Source organism: Apodemus sylvaticus, chromosome 21 (genome assembly GCF_947179515.1).
Source record: "Apodemus sylvaticus chromosome 21, mApoSyl1.1, whole genome shotgun sequence".
Lineage (NCBI taxonomy): Eukaryota > Metazoa > Chordata > Mammalia > Rodentia > Muridae > Apodemus > Apodemus sylvaticus.
The window spans coordinates 18,123,313-18,142,279 of record NC_067492.1 but is presented as its reverse complement, the minus strand read 5'-3'; the positions used below and the strand labels follow the sequence as shown (position 1 = coordinate 18,142,279).

At 45.8% G+C, this 18,967-nt stretch overlaps 1 protein-coding gene across 5 annotated transcripts in view; it reads right to left on the bottom strand.

The window, feature by feature from the left end:
* Positions 1-18,967, bottom strand: part of Wdr59 (WD repeat domain 59) — a 72,035-nt gene that overhangs the window by 27,558 nt on the left and 25,510 nt on the right. For 3 of the 5 annotated variants that reach the window (XM_052166542.1, XM_052166539.1, XM_052166541.1), the window contains exons 8-17: positions 17,863-17,979; positions 16,457-16,534; positions 14,238-14,394; positions 11,332-11,411; positions 9,907-10,039; positions 9,662-9,786; positions 4,754-4,918; positions 3,435-3,530; positions 3,132-3,288; positions 2,198-2,267 (exon numbers count right to left, since the gene is read on the bottom strand). In XM_052166542.1, the coding sequence (XP_052022502.1) occupies positions 2,198-2,267; positions 3,132-3,288; positions 3,435-3,530; positions 4,754-4,918; positions 9,662-9,786; positions 9,907-10,039; positions 11,332-11,411; positions 14,238-14,394; positions 16,457-16,534; positions 17,863-17,979 (1,178 nt within the window). Of the gene's footprint in view, positions 1-2,197; positions 2,268-3,131; positions 3,289-3,434; positions 3,531-4,753; positions 4,919-9,661; positions 9,787-9,885; positions 10,040-11,331; positions 11,412-14,237; positions 14,395-16,456; positions 16,535-17,862; positions 17,980-18,967 lie in introns of all 5 variants that reach the window. The other 2 variants (XM_052166537.1, XM_052166538.1) reach the window with 1 other exon arrangement.

Sequence of the window (18,967 nt, the reverse complement as noted above, 5' to 3'; positions counted from 1 at the left end):
TGTCTCAAAAAGAAAGTTGAATAATTGAGGAACAAATATAATAGCCACTAAAGAAGATACAAGATAATGGAGAAACACTATAGAAAGGCATGACAAGATTCTATACTGTTAAAACGTTAGATTTCTCTCAACTGATGCACAGTCAGAGTAACTGCAATCACAGCATGAGCAGACACTGCAGACACTAAGAAGCTGACACAGTTTTATGGAGGTGCGAAGGCCTATAATAGCCAACAAAAAGCTAAAGGGAATAACCTTCAAGGACTTATATCGCCAAACTTCAAGACTTACCATAGAAGGCTACACTAGGAGTGATGAGACACGGGAGAGATGTATAGACCAAAAGAATAACTAGGGTGTGGAAACAGACGGCCAATTTTCATCCGCAAAGGAAGGCAGGGTGTATAAACGGTGTTAAATAAAACAAATGCCCACCCTTACACCATGCTGTAAACACCAAAGAGACTGAAATGGAACACTGACCTTAAACGAGGAGTTTACAGACTCCCAGAAGAAGATGCACAAGGCATCTTTGTGACCTCGATGCAGATTGAGGCTTTTTTTTTCCTTTTGATACAATACAAAAATCACTAACCATAAAATTAAAAAATGATGAATTAGGCAGCATCGAAACTGAAAGCCGTGTTCACTGGACATTATTAAGGAGGGAGGAAAACCAACCATACATTAGGACAAAGTCAATTTATATATTCAGCAAAGGATGTGCAAACATAATAGGTAGCCACCACAAATAAGGAAGGCACTTCACAAAAGATGCCACCCAAATGGGTGGTAAGCACACAGAAGCTGCTCACACTGCTAGCCATCATTGTGGGAATGCAATCACAGCACTACTTCCCACCCGCCACAGTGACCGAGGCTGAAGGGCTGGCAACACAGAGAGAAGCTGTGCAGTGATCAATCCTGAGGCTCTGCTGAGAGGACGACAAGACACCCACTAAGCACAGACTTCCTCCAGTTAACTGCATGCTTATCCTAGGACTCGGCAGGTCCATTCCTTGGTTTAAGAAATTAGTATATCCATGCAAAAAGAGAAAAGAAAGGGGAAAAAAAAGAAAAGAAAGGCTCATATATCTCATTTTACTCTTAATAGCCCCAAACAGGAAATGATCCAAGAATCCATCAACAGAAGAATGAATCACCCTGTGTTATCTTCATACAATGCAATTATTGATCCACACAGCCACTCAAATCAAGTTCGATAACATTAAGTTGAACGGAGTAAGCCAGATATAAAACAGTCCATGCTGCATAAGTCTAACTCAATTTTGTTTAAAAAATAGGCAAAACTAAAAGAGGGTGGCTGGTGTCAGGACAGTGGTTTCTTCAGGGACTTGGCAAAGGGACCAGCAGCTTTTAGAGGTCAGGACAATGTTCTATATCTTGATCTGAATGTGGGTCCCTGAGCAGTAAACTCTGGACTTTTACACTGCCAATTACACATCAGTGAAAGACTTTTCACTGGAAAAGGTCCCCACTAGGGCATGCAGTCCCAAGTCCAGAGCAGCTACTCCATGGTTTCCCTTGAGGAGCGGGTGTTGGGATCTTGGATATTTAAGCTCAGTTCTCATGAATCAAAGTTTCATCTGCTTGGTTTAATGCAGAGCCTGGCAAACTCCCTCTCAAGCAATAGCATCTACTCTCATGTGGACTGTAGACAGACCCTTAATACACACCTTTAATCCCAAACAATGATTTCTAACTGAGGGACAAAGTGACGAATCAGAGAAAGATTTGAGAGAAAGGGGAGAGAGGATGCAGTTTTCCCAAAACACTTTTATAGACAGGTTGCAGAGAGAACAAACTAGATGCAGGTGAAGACAGAACAAACCAGAGAATGAGTAGGAGCCAGAAGATTAGAACAGACTGCTAGAGTTAGTGTGAGGCCAAAGAGAGCAATTCAGTCAGAAGCTGAGAGAAGCCAGTTTGAATCAGCCAGCTTGGAGAGAAGTTTGAGTCAGAAGAGCAAATTGAACCAGCCAGCCAGAGATCAGAAAGAACTAGAAAGAGTGAGCTTATGACAATTACATCAGGCAAATAAAAGTTACTTTTCAATCGTATAGTAGAAATAAGTTAATTTAATTGAAGAAAGAGAAAAATGTAACTGAAGAACTGAAATGAACTTTGCAAAGAGGGACTCAGAGTTGTAGATTCCTGCCGTACCTCCCAGACTCACCTAGGAGTCGGCTCTGTGGGAGACACTGCTCGGTGCATCGTCATGGGGCGTGTGAAGTACACCAGGTAACCTGACAAAGGAGACACATGAGCGGTGCTGTCAGTGAGCTGGACACAGGAACTCCCACGGCAAGACTGGGTAATCCTTTTGTTCTCTGAGACAGGGTCTCTAGGGAGGGCGGGCTGGAATGGAACTCGTAGCAAGCCTCCAGCCTCAGCGTTCTAAGTACTGGGATTAAGGTATGAACCTCCAGGCCTGGATTAATTACTGTATATATAAATTTGGTGGTAGTAGGGACTGACATGCACACATGCCAAGCATTCTGACCACCAGCTAAGCGGCCTTTTTCTATCTTTCAGTATACCTGAGCACATCTCCATAAACTGCTGAGGCGTGTGACTATAGTGACCCTTAAAGAGACAAAGGTGAGGGTGGCTAAATCTAGGAGAGGTCAAAGAATTGAGGATCCAGGCAGATGCAACCCAAGATCATCAGAACTAAACAGTTAAGACCTGGTTTATGGCAAACAATCTTTTTAACAAAGATTTATTTATTTTACTTATACACATGAGTGTGTGTCTCTCTGTGTGTACGCTATTGTGTATCCATCCAGGTGCCTGTTTAGACCCAAAGAGGATGTTGGATTCCTGGAGCAGGAAGGTCAGGTGGCTGTGAGCTGCCAGATGTGGGTGCAGGGAACTGAACCTGAGTCCCCCAAAAGAGCAGCAAGTACTCTGTCCTGCTCAGCCATCTCCCTAGATTCCCAGTAAACATTCTTAGGCTATGCTCACAGATACCAATTTAGCATTACACCATATGTTGTTTTGAGTTTTTGGGAAGTAAAAAAACAAACATTTTCTGATAATTAATGCAGAATAGAAGCCTTTCTTAGCTCCCTCAGAGCTAAGAGTCAAAAAACAACAAAGAGACCAACCTGCTCCACAGAACCTGGCCCCAGAGGTCCTAGGAAAGGGAATATTGGCATCCTGGTATGAGCCGTAGGCAGTGGTCACTCGTGCAAACGTCGGTAAGGGTGGTGTGACAGAGTTTGGGAGTGCAAATGGGTTGCTAGAAGCACTGTCCTCTTGGTTCTGAAATCAACGATAAGCACACTAGCATATCCCTAAGTTGGATTACAAAACAATAGTACAGAACACAAAGAGAGCCAGGGTCAAGGGATAAGAAATGGGACAAGACACTGAAGCACAGGCTGGCTCAACGAGTTCATGGTTCCCACCACAAAAGACTCAAGGCACGAGACAAGCTGGCGCAGGCAAGGCTCCAAACAGCTCTGGTTGCGTTTCACTTTCTGCAGGGAAGTGTCCTTTAGGATCTGGAAAAGACCCAAAACTCCATCAGGGAGAGAATCATACGTCCATATGTTTCCTGCTTGGCTATTTCTGCAAAGTGTCTGGAAGCGTGACGGCATGGGAGCCGGTACACGGTCAGGCCTGGGGCGTCTATCGGTTCCCACGAGTGCTCAAGGGAAGAGCTTTCCTGAGCTTAGACAGAATAGAACGACTACTCTTTCTTTCTAGTGGGTTCTACAGTTTTCTTCCACACATGAAAAATCTCATTGTTGCCAGGCGGTGGTGGTGCACACCTTTAATCCCAGCACTTGGGAGGCAGAAGCAGGCAGATTTCTGAGTTCAAGGGCAGCCTGGTCTACAGAGTGAGCTCCCGGACAACCAGGTCTACACAGAGAAACCCTGTCTTGAAAAAAAAAAGTAAATCATCTTAAAATTATTTAATACATATATCGGTTTCAGAACCCACAGGACTCCTTTTCTGAGATATTTAAATGACTACACATATATTTTTTCTAACTATCAAATATCTTTTAGCTTCAACGTACATCTTGCCTGGAGTAAGATACATTCTTTCTGGATGAGTGAAATTGCTTTGCAGAGTTCTTAACCTCAGACTAACACAAAACTCTAAATTCACAAAGACATTAGTTGTAGTTCATATATTTGCATGTAGTATTTATGAAATCCTTCATATCTAATACTTATAGAAGTTTTTCTGAAGAAAAGCCAATGGGTTTTATTAAATTTTGTTGTTGTTGTTGTTGTTGTTGTTCTCGAGACAGGGTTTCTCTGTGTAGCCCTGGCTGTCCTGGAACTCACTTTGTAGACCAGGCTGTCCTCGAACTCAGAAATCTGCCTGCCTCTGCCTCCCAAGTGCTGGGATTAAAGGCATGTGCCACCACCGCCCAGCTTATTAAATTCTCAAAGGACAGGTTAAGGACCCCCCCACTATAGTCAAATCTCTGAGTCTGAGGACAGCCTAGTCTACAGAGCATGTTCCAGGATGGCCAGGGCTACACACAGAGAAACTCTGTCTTGGATTATAAGACAAAAAAAAAAGAAAAAGAAGCCCTGCCTTACCACTGTCTGCACCAAGTGGGCGGCCAGGACAGTGGCTATGCAGCACAAACTGCAGCATTCAGGGAATGGGCAACTTCCCCGTCTACTGATCCGGCTTTGTCCTCCAGCTCACCCAGGCCTGTGCCAGGCGGGCGCAGGAGAAGCTAACGCTGGAGCCCAGCCTTACCTTCAGCAGCTTGGCCTTCACGGCAGATGTGATCGTGGTAGGGTTAATGAACTGGAAAGAAGGAGCAGCGTTGTTGGGGTACTGTGCTGGGAAAGTCACCAGCATCTTCACACGGTGGTTGCTGCAGTGCACAGACACTGTGCAGCTCCGGTCTGCAGCATCCATCTGCAAGACAAACAGCAAATGGTCTTCAGATGCAAAGGGGTTTGCCTTATCATACTGCGCTGCATTTGCAGGGCTGAGCCTCAAAGCTGGCCTTGAATAGGCAAGACAATCCTTCTCCCTGTGAGCCACACCCTCAGCAAGATACAGATAGATGTTAGCCATCAACACAAATGCCCAGTTCCTAGTGAGGAGTGGAAGGGAAATACCTATAAAGGTAAATGAGCTTGAAAGATAATTCATTTTCAGAACAGATTTCTAAGCTTCAGTACTGGTTTAAATAAATCCATATATGTATTTTAATTTTATATGTATGGATATGTTTGTATATTGCCTATATGCTGGCGCCTTTGGAGGGCAGAAGAGGGCATCGGACCCCCTGGAACTGGAGATACAGAGGTTGTGAGCCATCATGTGGGTGCTGGAATAGAACCTCTGGAAGAACAGCAGGTGCTTTTAACCAGAGAGCTATCTCTCCAGCCCCAAACTCAAGATATTTTAACTTAAAAAAAAAAGCATCTCAAAGTTGCAATGCTGACTAAAACTTGTATACTTAATTGGTGATGAAAAAAATAAAGCAAGAAGTTTAAAGACATAACCTGAGTCAACTTAAGAACTCCTGAGAGTATAGCAGAAAACAGTAACACTGCTGGGGGCAGTGGGGTATGAGATGGGGTGGGGCTGGGGGCGGTGGGGTGTGGGATAGGGTGGGAGTGGGAGCAGTGGGGGTGTGGGATGGGGTGGGGCTGGGGGCAGTGGGGTGTGGGATAGGGTGGGAGTGGGGGTAGTGGGGTGTGGGATGGGGTGGGAGTGGGGGCAGTGGGGTGTGGGATGAGGTAGGAGTGGGGGCAGTGGGGGTGTGGGATGGGGTGGGGCTGGGGGCAGTGGGGTGTGGGATGGGGTGGGAGTGGGGGCAATAGAGTAACTGCTAACAGGTATCTACATTCTTTTTAAAGACTTTCTATTTATCTGTATACATGCATGTCACATGCTTATAGTACCCACAAAGGCTGGGGGGAGGTTCTCAGGTCCCCTGAACTAGTTAGTTATGAGCCACCATGTGAGTGCTGGGAACCAGACTTGGATCTTCTGAAAGAATGTCCAGTCCTCCTAATTCCTGACCCATCTCTACAGTTGCGTAAAGGAGTTGTTTCTTTTCTTTTCTTTTCTTTTCTTTTTTTTGAGACAGGTCTTACTATGTACTCCAGGCTAGCCTGGAATTTGTTATAGAGCTAAGGCTGACCTCAAACTCATGCTCTTCCCTGAGTGTTGAGACTACAGAAGCGTGCTCCCACACTTGCTGGTTACAGTGTGGTGGTTTGAATAGGTGTGGTCCCCATAGATTCGTGTATTTGAATTTTTGGTTCATAGGGAGTTACACTGTTAGAAGCTGTGGCCTTGTAGTGTCAGAAGTTCAAATCAGTTGTCTCCCAGCTGCCTGCAGACCAGGATGTAGAACTCTTAGCTCTTTCTCCAGCACCATGTCTGTCTGCACACTTACCATGATGACAATAAGGGACTAAACCTCTGAAGTGCAAACCATCCCCAATTAATTATTTTCCTTTATTAGAGTTGCTGTGGTCACAGTATCTCTTCACAGCAACAGAAACCCTGACTAAGACACAGAGGTGTTTTATTGATTTCTGTTTTGTCTTTTGTCCTGGAATTAGGCAGTAGTGGAAGCTGCACAATTCCCTAATCAAGATTTTTCTGAAGCCAGACTGCCACTGTTCTCACCAGATGGAACTGTTCTTACCAGATCGCACTGTTCTCACCAGATTGCCACTGTTCTCACCAGACCACCACTGATCTCACCAGACCACCACTGCTCTCACCAGACCGCCATTGTTCTCACCAGACCACCACTGCTCTCACCAGACCACCACTGTTCTCACCAGACCACCACTGTTCTCACCAGACTACCACTGCTCTCACTGATCTCACCAGACTGCCACTGCTCTCACCAGACCGCCATTGTTCTCACCAGACCACCACAGTTCTCACCAGACCACCACTGCTCTCACCAGACCACCACTGCTCTCACCAGACCACCACTGCTCTCACCAGACCACCACTGCTCTCACCAGACTGCCACTGCTCTCACTGCTCTCACCAGACCGCCACTGTTCTCACCAGACTGCCACTGCTCTCACCAGACTGCTACTGCTCTCACCAGACTGCCACTGCTCTCACCAGACCACCACTGCTCTCACCAGACTGCCACTGCTCTCACCAGACCGCCACTGTTCTCACCAGACTGCCACTGCTCTCACCAGACTGCCACTGCTCTCACCAGACTGCCACTGCTCTCACCAGACTACCACTGTTCTCACCAGACCACCACTGCTCTCATCAGACCGCCACTGCTCTCATCAGACTGCCACTGCTCTCACTGCTCTCACCAGACTGCCACTGTTCTCACCAGACCACCACTGCTCTCACCAGACTGCCACTGCTCTCACTGCTCTCACCAGACCGCCACTGTTCTCACCAGACCGCCACTGTTCTCACCAGACCGCCACTGCTCTCACCAGACCACCACTGCTCTCACCAGACCGCCACTGTTCTCACCAGACCGCCACTGCTCTCACCAGACTGCCACTGCTCTCACTGCTCTCACTGCTCTCACCAGACCGCCACTGTTCTGACCAGACCGCCACTGCTCTCACCAGACTGCAGCTGCTCTCACCAGACTGCCACTGCTCTCACCAGACCGCCACTGCTCTCACCAGACCGCCACTGCTCTCACCAGACCGCCACTGCTCTCACTGCTCTCACCAGACCGCCACTGCTCTCACCAGACCGCCACTGCTCTCACCAGACCGCCACTGCTCTCACCAGACTACCACTGCTCTCACCAGACTACCACTGCTCTCATCAGACCGCCACTGCTCTCATCAGACTGCCACTGCTCTCACTGCTCTCACCAGACTGCCACTGTTCTCACCAGACCACCACTGCTCTCACCAGACTGCCACTGCTCTCACTGCTCTCACCAGACCGCCACTGTTCTCACCAGACCGCCACTGCTCTCACCAGACCATCACTGCTCTCACCAGACCGCCACTGTTCTCACCAGACCGCCACTGCTCTCACCAGACTGCCACTGCTCTCACTGCTCTCAGACCGCCACTGTTCTCACCAGACCGCCGCTGCTCTCACCAGACTGCAGCTGCTCTCACCAGACTGCCACTGCTCTCACCAGACCGCCACTGCTCTCACTGCTCTCACCAGACCGCCACTATTCTCACCAGACCGCCACTGCTCTCACCAGACCGCCACTGCTCTCACCAGACCGCCACTGCTCTCACCAGACCGCCACTGCTCTCACCAGACCGCCACTGCTCTCACCAGATTGCCACTGCTCTTGACTGGGACAACAGCAGTGCAGGCTAAGATGACAGAGAGAAGCCACTAAAGCAGCTTTAGGTCTGTTGATTTGCAATGTCGCCAACTAGAAAAAAGCAACTGAAGTGAAGTTTAGTGAAAAGTGCCAAACTTATGGGAAATCTAAAAACCTCAACTACATGACTAAATTTAAATATTCAAATATTATCTCTTCCCACCAAACAGCTGGCCTTTGAAGTCATTTTGTACACAGTATCTCGGTTTCCTCATCTGTGAAGCAGGGTAATGCTGCATTACAAAACAGCTTTAAAGACAGAACAAATCATGGCGTTGTAGTACCTATCTCTATAGTGAAATGACTGAATTTCCAAAGCCCTCATGGGAGTGATACTCAGGTCTCTGAAACAAAGAATTTTGAAATCTGTACACATTGCGTGCGTACACACACACACACACACACACACACACACATTGAGTGCTAGGCCAATCCAAAGCTTTCAGAGGCCCCGCTGAAACATCAAAAGGAACCAAGTTTTATGTCCTTGCCCAGGAGCAGACTTGGCAAGGTTTAGTATGGGCTGTGGTCTGGGCATCAAACAAGTTAAGTTTTGGCTCCTGGGTACTTGGCTCTTCCCCTCGAAGAGTCTGGCGCTCTCAGTCCCAAGCCCTGTGCTGAGCACAGGGCACCACAAGTACACTGCAGACCAGGCTGGCTTTGTGCAGCACAGCCCCACTAGCATCTTGCTGACTTTATCCCACTGTGTGACAGGCAGCTTTACCGACTTCATCCCAAGCCTCCCCTGGAAACGGTATGTATAAGAGGCCGTATCTCTTAGTAAGTTTGCATGGCATAAGACATAGCTTGTGAAAGAGCTCCCGATCCCAGGTTAATGTTTTCCTTGCTGTCTCATCTTCTGGCCTCACTCTCCTCAGACCCTGGCACTGAAGAACAACCTGCTGGTCAGGTATGCTGCAAGTATTAAGTGAAGCAGGAAGCTTTGGTCATCTTCTTACTCTGAACTTACATGAGAGAAAACTAGCTCACAAAAGGGGGATAGAAGAACACGGTACAACAGCATGGTGACATAGGAGATGCAGCTCCAAATTTGTCCTTAGCCTGCCCCATATTCCTGACAATCAGTAGTTCTTCCCAGAGCCAACATCATAATATAAGGGGCTAGAGTGTGCTGCGGAGATGCTATGGTACATGAGCTTCAAAAACTGTCTACGTTTGTAAAAACTTAGGAATTAAAAAAGAAGCCTGGAGCTAGAGAGATAGCTTAGCAGTTAAGGGCACTTCCTATTCTCCCACAGGGCCAAAGTTCTCAGCGCTGTGTTGGGCAGCTCCAACAGACCATACTACACAAGCATGAGACCCAGTGCATTACTTTGCCTTACCTCCACATTGACATTGCGAATCTGCACGTTGATCAAGGAGAACTCCTGTTGCAGAGTCTGAGGGAGGCCTAGTTGGTCTGATCTTTTCTCTTCCAGCAAACTGCTGGGAGGGTCTTCCTTTATGGCTACCAGGAGAGATAGGCAATATTGGAAATGTTACAGAAAACGTGTCAGTTTCGGGGTATCTACTCTGTAACTCTGGAATGCATAGTGGGGTCCCTCACCTAGGATATCAGTTACATTACCATCTTCCTCTCCATGGCTTAAGCTGGGCTGGTGATCTGTGTCTTGAGGATGGAGGGTCTTCTCTGGTTCCGGCAGGAGAGAAATGCTCTCCATGAACTCATCAGCACCATCCAGTATGTCATTGGCACAGAGCTGGAAGCGAGGGCAAAGGATGGTGTGCACAGTGTGCTTCAAGGCTGAAGTGTTTTCCTAGTGTGCCCAAAACCCTGGATTTGATTGACAGCAACACCAAAAACCAAAAAACCAAAACATAAGGATAAAGATGTAGGGCTAGAGACATAAGAGAAATGGCCACTGTGTCTGACTCAAGAGTTCTTTCTTAAAATTGAGAATCATAAAGGACAGAGAGTAGCCAAGAGCTGGTACCCTCAAATACGTTTTACCCATCACCAATATTCCCTGGTTAAATAAAAAGGATAATAGACTCTATTATCATATCGTCTTTTTTCATCATGATCAGAGTAAAAATGCTGAGAAAAAAAATCTACTTAAATTACAAGTCTTTTTTTTTTTCTCCCTGTTTTTTGGATTTGATTTTTTCGAGACAGGGTTTCTCTATTTAGTCCTGGCTGTCCTGGAGCTCAACTCTGTAGACCAGGCTGGCCTCAAACTCAGAAATCCCCCTGCCTCTGCCTCCCAGAGTGCTGGGATTACAGGTGTGTGCCACCACCACCCAGCAAATTCCAAGTCTTAATGGAGTTATTCAGCTAACTCATAAGCACAAATACTATAACCCCAAGCATTTGGACCAAATGGTATGTTCTGGGAAAAAAAAAAAAAAGATTTAAAAGGTGAAAAGGTGAAAAGGTCACGGTACTTGACCAAAATGCTCGAGTGAGTTTAAACTAAACGGTGTTGTAATTTTTGCCCAGCATTTCTCATCAGCCCTGGGGGAGCTGGAGTGAAAAATGTTCTCAGTGCTGTTGGATATGAAATGCCAGTGAGGCGTACTTCTCACCGTCAGGTGATCGAGCCACTAGATGAGAACAAGACTGTCCCGTGACAGTTCAGAGGACACTGCAGGACCACTTCCATTTATGTAAGAAACAAATGCTCATATAAGAAAGCACTGGAGGGAACTCATATAGAAGGTGGTGCTGGAGTGGGCATGCTCTGAACATCTGCAGAGCACAGGGCAGGCTTGCCAACCATCCGGAGGAGAAAGAAATGAAAGGCTAAGTTATTTGCTCAGTGTGGTACCCATCCTGTCCATACTAGGACAAGGGGAAAAAATAGTCTTTAGCCTTAACATGAAGACTACTTTGGTTCTGAAAGACCTCCAAGCCAGTGTGGCACAGTCAGGCCACCAGCCCAACACAGGAACACGTTAAATGTCAGCAAATATCCTCTAATGTCTTGTTTCTTTGGGTTAAATTTCTAGTGTATCCACTTAATATTTCTCTATAATACCACAGAATACATACCCTCTGCATTTGATAATCTACTCGCCACATTCTCAAGGTCTGATCCCGGGACCATGTAACCAGTTGATAGTCCTTGGATCCTAGAAATCACCAAAAAAACAAAAACAAAAAAAAAAGTCCATTGAACCAATATTGTTGGCCTCACAGACATCAAAGATCTTGAACCAGACCAATGACTGACTGACTGACTGACTGCAGTGAAGTTTTGTAAGTGACAATATGTGGACAGAGGGGTATACTGTGGGACACACCGTGACACATACTACAGCTTCCATGTGATGTGTGCACAGAGGGGTGTACTACAGGACACACTGTGACACACTATAGCTCCCATGCTGAGATCTTTTCTATGCTTTTTTTGGTTTGGTTTGGTTTTTTTTTTGTGTTTGTTTGTGTTTTTTATTTTAGACACAAGGTTGTAAGGGGTTGAATGTGAGAGGACAGAGAGATGAGTGGGACTGGGGTTCACGAGGTGAAACTTATAACAAATCAATAAATGTGTTTTTTTTTAAAAATCCCCTGGATTTGATATCCATTTTGTTACAGGCAGCAATGGAGTACGATTCATTCGTTCAGTTAGACACTCGTTCATTCGTTCGTTCATTCATTCATTCATTCATTCATTCATACTACATACAACCAATAAATAGTTACTATACACCTTATTCCATGGCGGGTACCTGCCTAAACCCCAAACAATGGCATGAATAAGATTATCTAGCTTTATAGAGCTCACATTCCAATGGTGGGAAGAGACCAGCAGATAAACATATAATAAAATAAACATAAAATAAACATATAATAAAACATATAATATAATAGCATGAGAAATAACAGGAGAGACTGCTTAGAGAGCCATCTTCAGCTAGAACTCCCTGGGGAAGTCTCAAGAGAGCAGAAACATAAATGAAGTGAAATAATAATTGACAAATTAGCAGACAGAGAGTGACGCTAAGACTTAATGCAAATGTGCTCCCAAGGAGCTGGTAGGAGTGTAAAAATAAATTGTTCTGTGCATCATGGAATCAATCTCGTTGTTCAAAACATCTCTTATGAAGTAAATACTCAACCTTTTAATCCTCTAATCAGCTGAGTCATGTTTTTTAGATATTGAGTTTAGTCAAAGGGATAACTCAAAAGTTTAGGGTGCTTCACGAAACAGCTTATAAAGCATGAGGATACTGGGTAACTGTAGAGCATCTGGACTCGCCCTCATGGCCAACTTCATACAACAAAGAATTTAGAATAAATTTCACTCAATTCCCTCATTTTATAGATAGGGAAACTGAGGCAAAAGACAACATGATCTGTTCTTAGTAACAGGATAAGTGGGCTTTGGCCAGTCCCGTGTCTGCGTTTTCTCTGTGTTTTAGCTCATCCTGAGGCACTCTGAACAAGGGAGCACTGTTGAATTCTACCTCCTAGTCTCATGTTCATCAACGCTTTGATCCTACATTCATCGTCACGTGGCCCGGCTTCAAGGAAGGGTAGACCTGAGTGTCCTGTAAATGCAGCTCCTCTCCCTGCACCTTCCATGCCGTCCGCACACCCTCCCAAGGGTCCTTCTCACCACTGACTTCCTGCACGCATCTTCTTCCTGCCTTCTTCACCAACTGTCCATTCCACTCCTTGTCTTGGCCATAGCCAGCAGTCCCTGCTCCCTTCCTTATACCACCTAGGTATCTGGCTTCTAGCCTCAGCCTGCTTTGGAATTTCTCTCCTAACGATCAAACATCTTCCTTTTTGTTCAGTTACATGTTTTTCTCTCTCTGCACTGTGATCCTTCAGCAACACCCAACCCTCTGACTACCGGTTCTTTCCTTTCCCCTTAGCTGCCATATCCTGATCAGTTCCCACAGTGACGACCAAAGCCAAAGGCAAAAGGGGCTCCATCCAAAAGAAACGGACTGAGGAGACATGGTAGTAAAAATATACCAAAGCAACATTAGGTCAGGGAAAAGGTCAAATTTAAGCACACAGTCAGAATAATGAAATTTGTGGAAGGCTCAAAAACCAGACAAATCCAAACCAGCTTTAGGGATTCACAAATTGGTAGTTAAAGCCGAGTTAAAGTAGTTAGCAGCAAGTCCTAGGTTTGATCTCCAGAACCAATAAACACACAGAGACAGACAGACAGATAGACAGACAGACAGAGAAGATGGCAGGGAGGAGAGCAAGAGGGTGGGAGGAAAACCGCTATTGGCTTGTTAGGGTTTGAGGTTTTTGGTTTTTTTCCCCCAGGGAGGAAGATTGTTGTTTGTTTGTTCGTTTGTTTTCAAGAAAGGGCTTCTCTGTGTAGCCCTGGCTGTTCTGTAGACCATATTGGTCTCAAACTCAGAGATGGTCTGCCTCTGCCTCCTGAGTGCTGGAACTGAAGGCATGCACCAACCCCCACAGTAAAACTTGCTATTGTGGGCTGGAGAAATGGCTCAGAGGTTAAAAGCACTGACTGTACTTCCAGAGGTCCTGAGTTCAGTTCCCAGCATGGTGGTTCACGGCCATCCATAATGGAATCCGGTGCTCTCTTCTGGTGTGACTGAAGCCATCAACAGTGTACTCATACACATACATAAAATAAATAAATAAATCTCTCTTTTAAAAAGTAGTTTAACAAATTGCTATTGTTATGGCTTTGCTCTGGAAGGTTCTAAAGTCTTTGGCCATTGAAATGATTCAACAAAAGCCCCTCTCACCCTCTAACTGGAGCAGATCTCTTCCAAGTTAAGAGATACAATGGAAGTTAGAGAAGAGAACTAGGCAGGGGGGAAATGTCCCATACTCCCTTTGCTCCCCTAAAATTAAACACAGCCCTGCCTGCCTTCGGGTCCTACAGGCACATGGCGCCTGACTGACAGACTGTCCACCAGCGCTCAGGAGAACCCCAGGCAGCAGCCCTCCTCACCCACCTTCCTTCTGTCTCCTCCACTGGAACTCCAGCACCACGTCATCGTGCCCCACAAAGGTGTGGACCGGGGTGTTCAAGTCAGACGCGTTCCACAGGAGCAGGCTGTTCTCCCTCCGCAGCTGGGGGACCATCACAGTCACCAGCCCACTGCTGAAAGGCTGCAGCCAAGAAGGGAAGCTGCTTACTCCATGTAGAATCAGCCAAAACCAAACCGAAGCTGGAACTGTTCCTAACCAAAATAAGCCCCACGGTGGACACCAGGCATGGTGGCTGAGGCCTGTAATGCTAGCACTGAGGAAGCAGAGGCAGGAGAATTGCCACAAACTTGAGGCTAGTCTGGTCTACATATCCAATTCCAGGCCAGGACAGCCATGGCTACACAGGAAGCACCTATCTTTTAAGTTTTTTTCAAGACAGGGTTTCTCTGTGTAGCCCTGGTTGTCCTGGAACTCACTCTGTAGACCAGGCTGGCCTCAAACTCAGCAATCCACCTGCCTCTGCCTCCTGAGTGCCAAGATTAAATGTGTGCCACCACTGCCCAGCTTAGAACCTATCTTTAAAAAAAATATATGGAAAGCTCAAACTCATCTGGGGAAATTTTTGTCAAATATCATATGATGTTTTCCACATATAGCCTCTATGGAACACAGCAAACGGAGACTGAGGCTAAGCCAAATGCTTGGATAACTCTGGAAATTCTATCATAAGCAAACAGTTCTTTCTGGTCCATGTCCTATCTGCTCTGCATGAGTTCCTTCTCAGGAACATATGCAAAGCTAGCTGGGAAAATCTGCACACAGACAGGCCAGCAGAACAGCATCCACATGAAGCATCAGAGAGACACTGCATCACCTGGGGGACTTAATTACCCCAGGACTGCTGTGTGACTTAGTAAGACCCAATCTGCAGGGGAACTGAGAGCCCATCTGGTTTATAACCAGACTGCTATTTAAAGAAAAACATATGGTTACACAAGAGCACATCTATTTATCTTTTTCCTCTCCTCCCGATAACACTCCCCAACCTTCATGTTTATTTTTTTAAAGCAAACATGAATGCAGAGATGTCAACTCCTAAGAACGGTGTCTCATTTCTTGGCAAGTGATCCTAGATGCAAAACAACATAATGTCCAATTATCTTCCTTGCTCCACAATGCCCCAGGGTGACAGCCTAATGCATAAATGTCGCTGTGTTCATCCCGGCGCTTGCTGTCAAAGTGACATTAAAGGAGATACACTCATCTCTGACTCACAGCTATCAGCGTGGCCATGGAAAAATGGCTGCAGGAGGAGAACTGGCTATTTGTACCATTCTGTGATTTACAAAGGACATTCATACACATTATTACAAGTGGAAGGCAGATTGATATTCCAAATGCCATAGACTGTCCACTTTAGAATGGCAAATATTGTCACAATAATGGAAGCAAGGCTGGGGGCTGGAAAAGACAACAGCAATTAAGATGCTGCTCTTCCAGGGAACCCAAGTCCCCTTCCCAGCATCCACAGCAGCAGGCAGCCCACAACCTCCTCCTGCTCCGAGGGATCTGACCCCCTCTTCTAGCCTCTGTGAGTACCGGCACTCCCATGGCACGTATACACATAGGTAAAAATAACAATAAAATCTTTGAGCTGGAATGATAGCTCAGCAGTTAAGAATGATCATTGCCCTTCCAGACAACCCAGGTTCCGTTCCCAGCATGCATGTTGGCAGGCCCATAACCACATGTTATAGGGGCTCCAATACTCTCTTCTGGCCTGTGGACACTGACATGCATGGTACACACACACACACACACACACACACACGAATAAATAAAGACGAAATCCTTTTAAAAAATACAAAGGGCAGAGTGAAAAGTGTTCTTCAACTCTGCAAATGAAGAAACTACTACTTAAAATGAAGTATCTTCTCCAAGGCACAAAAACACTAAGTTGGGGAGTTGGGCCCCAAACCAGGTCCTCTGAGTGGAAACCAGAGTTCTGTCCACTGTAGCTCAGCAGCTTCCCACGCTGCCCCCTTCTCCATCCTACCCTGCTGAGCTACTTTGGGGACTTAGAAGCTTCTCTGGGGAGCACCTACCAAGCATCCCAGAGGCTAAGTACCTAAGGCAATTACTGCATTTGCCATACTCCAAACCAAGACAGACAGAAGAACCTGCCTCACCAAGCAAACAGAAAAATGCACACTCCAGACAAGAGGTACAACAGCGCACTCACTGTGTATCTGGCTTTCCAGACAGGCACCTGGCAAGGGAGGATATTGAGGTATTTCCGAGGCTGGCGGTAATCCCAGAACTACAAGACAGAAAATTTGAGGAATGAATGCAACAACTGAAGTAAGCATGGCCCTCAAGCTCGCTGCTTTTCCTTCCAGAGAAGTATTTCAACAGTGTGTTTGTAGTTCCTCCCCCATATCCACAGTGCCATCAGACACAGAGAGCACTTTTGCACTAGTGGACATTGCACAAGGCTTTCTAGAGTTCACAGGATACACAGGGCAGATCCACTGCCTATTAAATAACCACTGTAGCTAAAAGGTAAAATAACAGGTTTGATCCTGTACAATTTCTATATCAAAAAGTAATTTAATAACAGGTGATGTGCCCTGACAGCTTGCGGCCATCAGACAGATATTGAAAACTTTTCTTTTTAATCTTACCCAATCTTTACAACAAACATTGCAGGATGCTACTAATCTCTTTTTCAAATGCAGAATGGGATTCTTGGAGATTAGGGACAGAAACCCAAATGAAACAAACAAACAAGTCACTTTCCAGCACAATGCCAGGGGATTTACAAACCTCCAGAGAGAACTTTCAGTCCTTTACATAGAAAGGCTTGGATTCAATTTTAGCTAACTATACAGAAAGATTACAGCTATGTAAATCCAATTAAACACGATGATGATGATGATGATGATGATGATAATTAAGTCACAAAATTGCTAAGCCAACTTCTGTGGCCAAGGGCTGACCTGCAGGGATAGAGACTTGACCCCAGAAGGATGGTAGAACAGAGATGACCCTGCCCTATCACCACTTTGATCAAGGGTGCATAGCTGATGCCACAGCTACAGAAAACAAGCAAAGAAGAAACACTGTCTCTAAGGTAAATCAAAACTGACAGGCCTCCTGAACATAAATCTTGAGCAGGTCTTAAGTTAGAGAATACTAGCAAAGCTCTATCCTGTGAATGCTGATGTGTGAGGTCATAACTTTTAGAGATATGATAATCCAACTGCTGGCTTGCCACCATGGACAGATAAAGTACAATCTTGGTGGCTTTAACAATTGTGTGGACTACTTGACTATCTCTGTGTATACACCTGCCTTCTTTATAAGTTCTTTTCAGGTAAACTTTTCTTTCCTAAATGCTTTCTGCCTCTGACTCTCTGAGAGGGAAAGAAATCTGAATAAATTCAGAGGCTCATCACTTGCTTGCTGCAGCATCCCATCTGTGGGTCAGCAGAGCCAGGCTGATGGACTCACCCCCAAGAGTACATGCACTCACGACGCACATGGAACACACCAGCTAACTGCATGTTTCCTTCCGAAATGCTGCCACAAACACCCCTGATGCCTGTCACACAAAGCTCCTCCAATGGCCCCGTGGGAACCACTCACCTTGACAGAATTATCTTGACTGGAGGTAGCGAAAATGTGCTCGCTGTGTGGGTGCCAGTCCAGGCCATGGATCTTGGAGAGGTGGGCTGCTAGATACTCCACTGCTGTACTGGGTTTCTGCAACACAATCACATGTGTTTGTTGATTTTGAAAGAACTCCATTGAATGTGTACCACAGGACGGTGTGCTGGGTGCTGAGGGGACATGAACGCTGCCAGGAGTTAAGCCTTCACCCTCCATAAGCTCTCTTTGCTCAAAGCAAATAAACCCAACATCAGAAGAATCACCCAGACTCTTGTACATGTCCTGGGAGTAAGTCTGTCAGCCTCATTTCTACCCACTCCAGCTTGGTGTGTGATTTTAATAAAAGATACAGGTAATGGCTGTTTCTTTTCCTTTCAGAGGGGACATTTCTGTTCCCTTTATGACACAAGAAGAGGGACTGTGACAAACCAAACCTCAATCATGAGGGTAAGTGCATATGTCTTCTTGTGACTAAGTACTAAGATCTCCAAAACACCCTACATATGTATACACACACACACACCTCACCTCTCTTTCTCCCTCTCCCTCTCCCCCTCTCTCCCTCCCTCATACCCTTCCTCTCACCCCTGACATAATTTAAAAATGTTTAAAAAGAAACACTAAAATTTTCCTTTTATAAGGCAGTAATCCTAATTCGATAGAAGCTTCGGATACAAAAGACATTAATGTCAGTGTTATTTGGAACTCTAGAATACCAGAAGCAACTTCTAGAACCAGTAAGTAGGGTGCAATTAAACTAAATAAATTATTCTATAACTACATGAACTCAGTCTCCCTCAACATGTAAGTACTAGAATTACAGGCATGTGGGCCAAACCCACCTTATTAAGAACATTTACTTACACTGAAGTGTGTGCTAAACTGAATAAAATGACTCACAGATTCAAAGAAGGAAGGAAAGAAGGCAGGCAGAAAGATGGCTACTGGCAGACTGGACCCAAGATTAAGAAAACTAGACAGACATTGCTAGGCCACTCCAGTTTTCTGAACTCTCCTTCCGAGAGCCCCAGGAGGCAGACTTCAGCCCTGCACACTGCACCCTGCACCCCAGCAGGTCCTA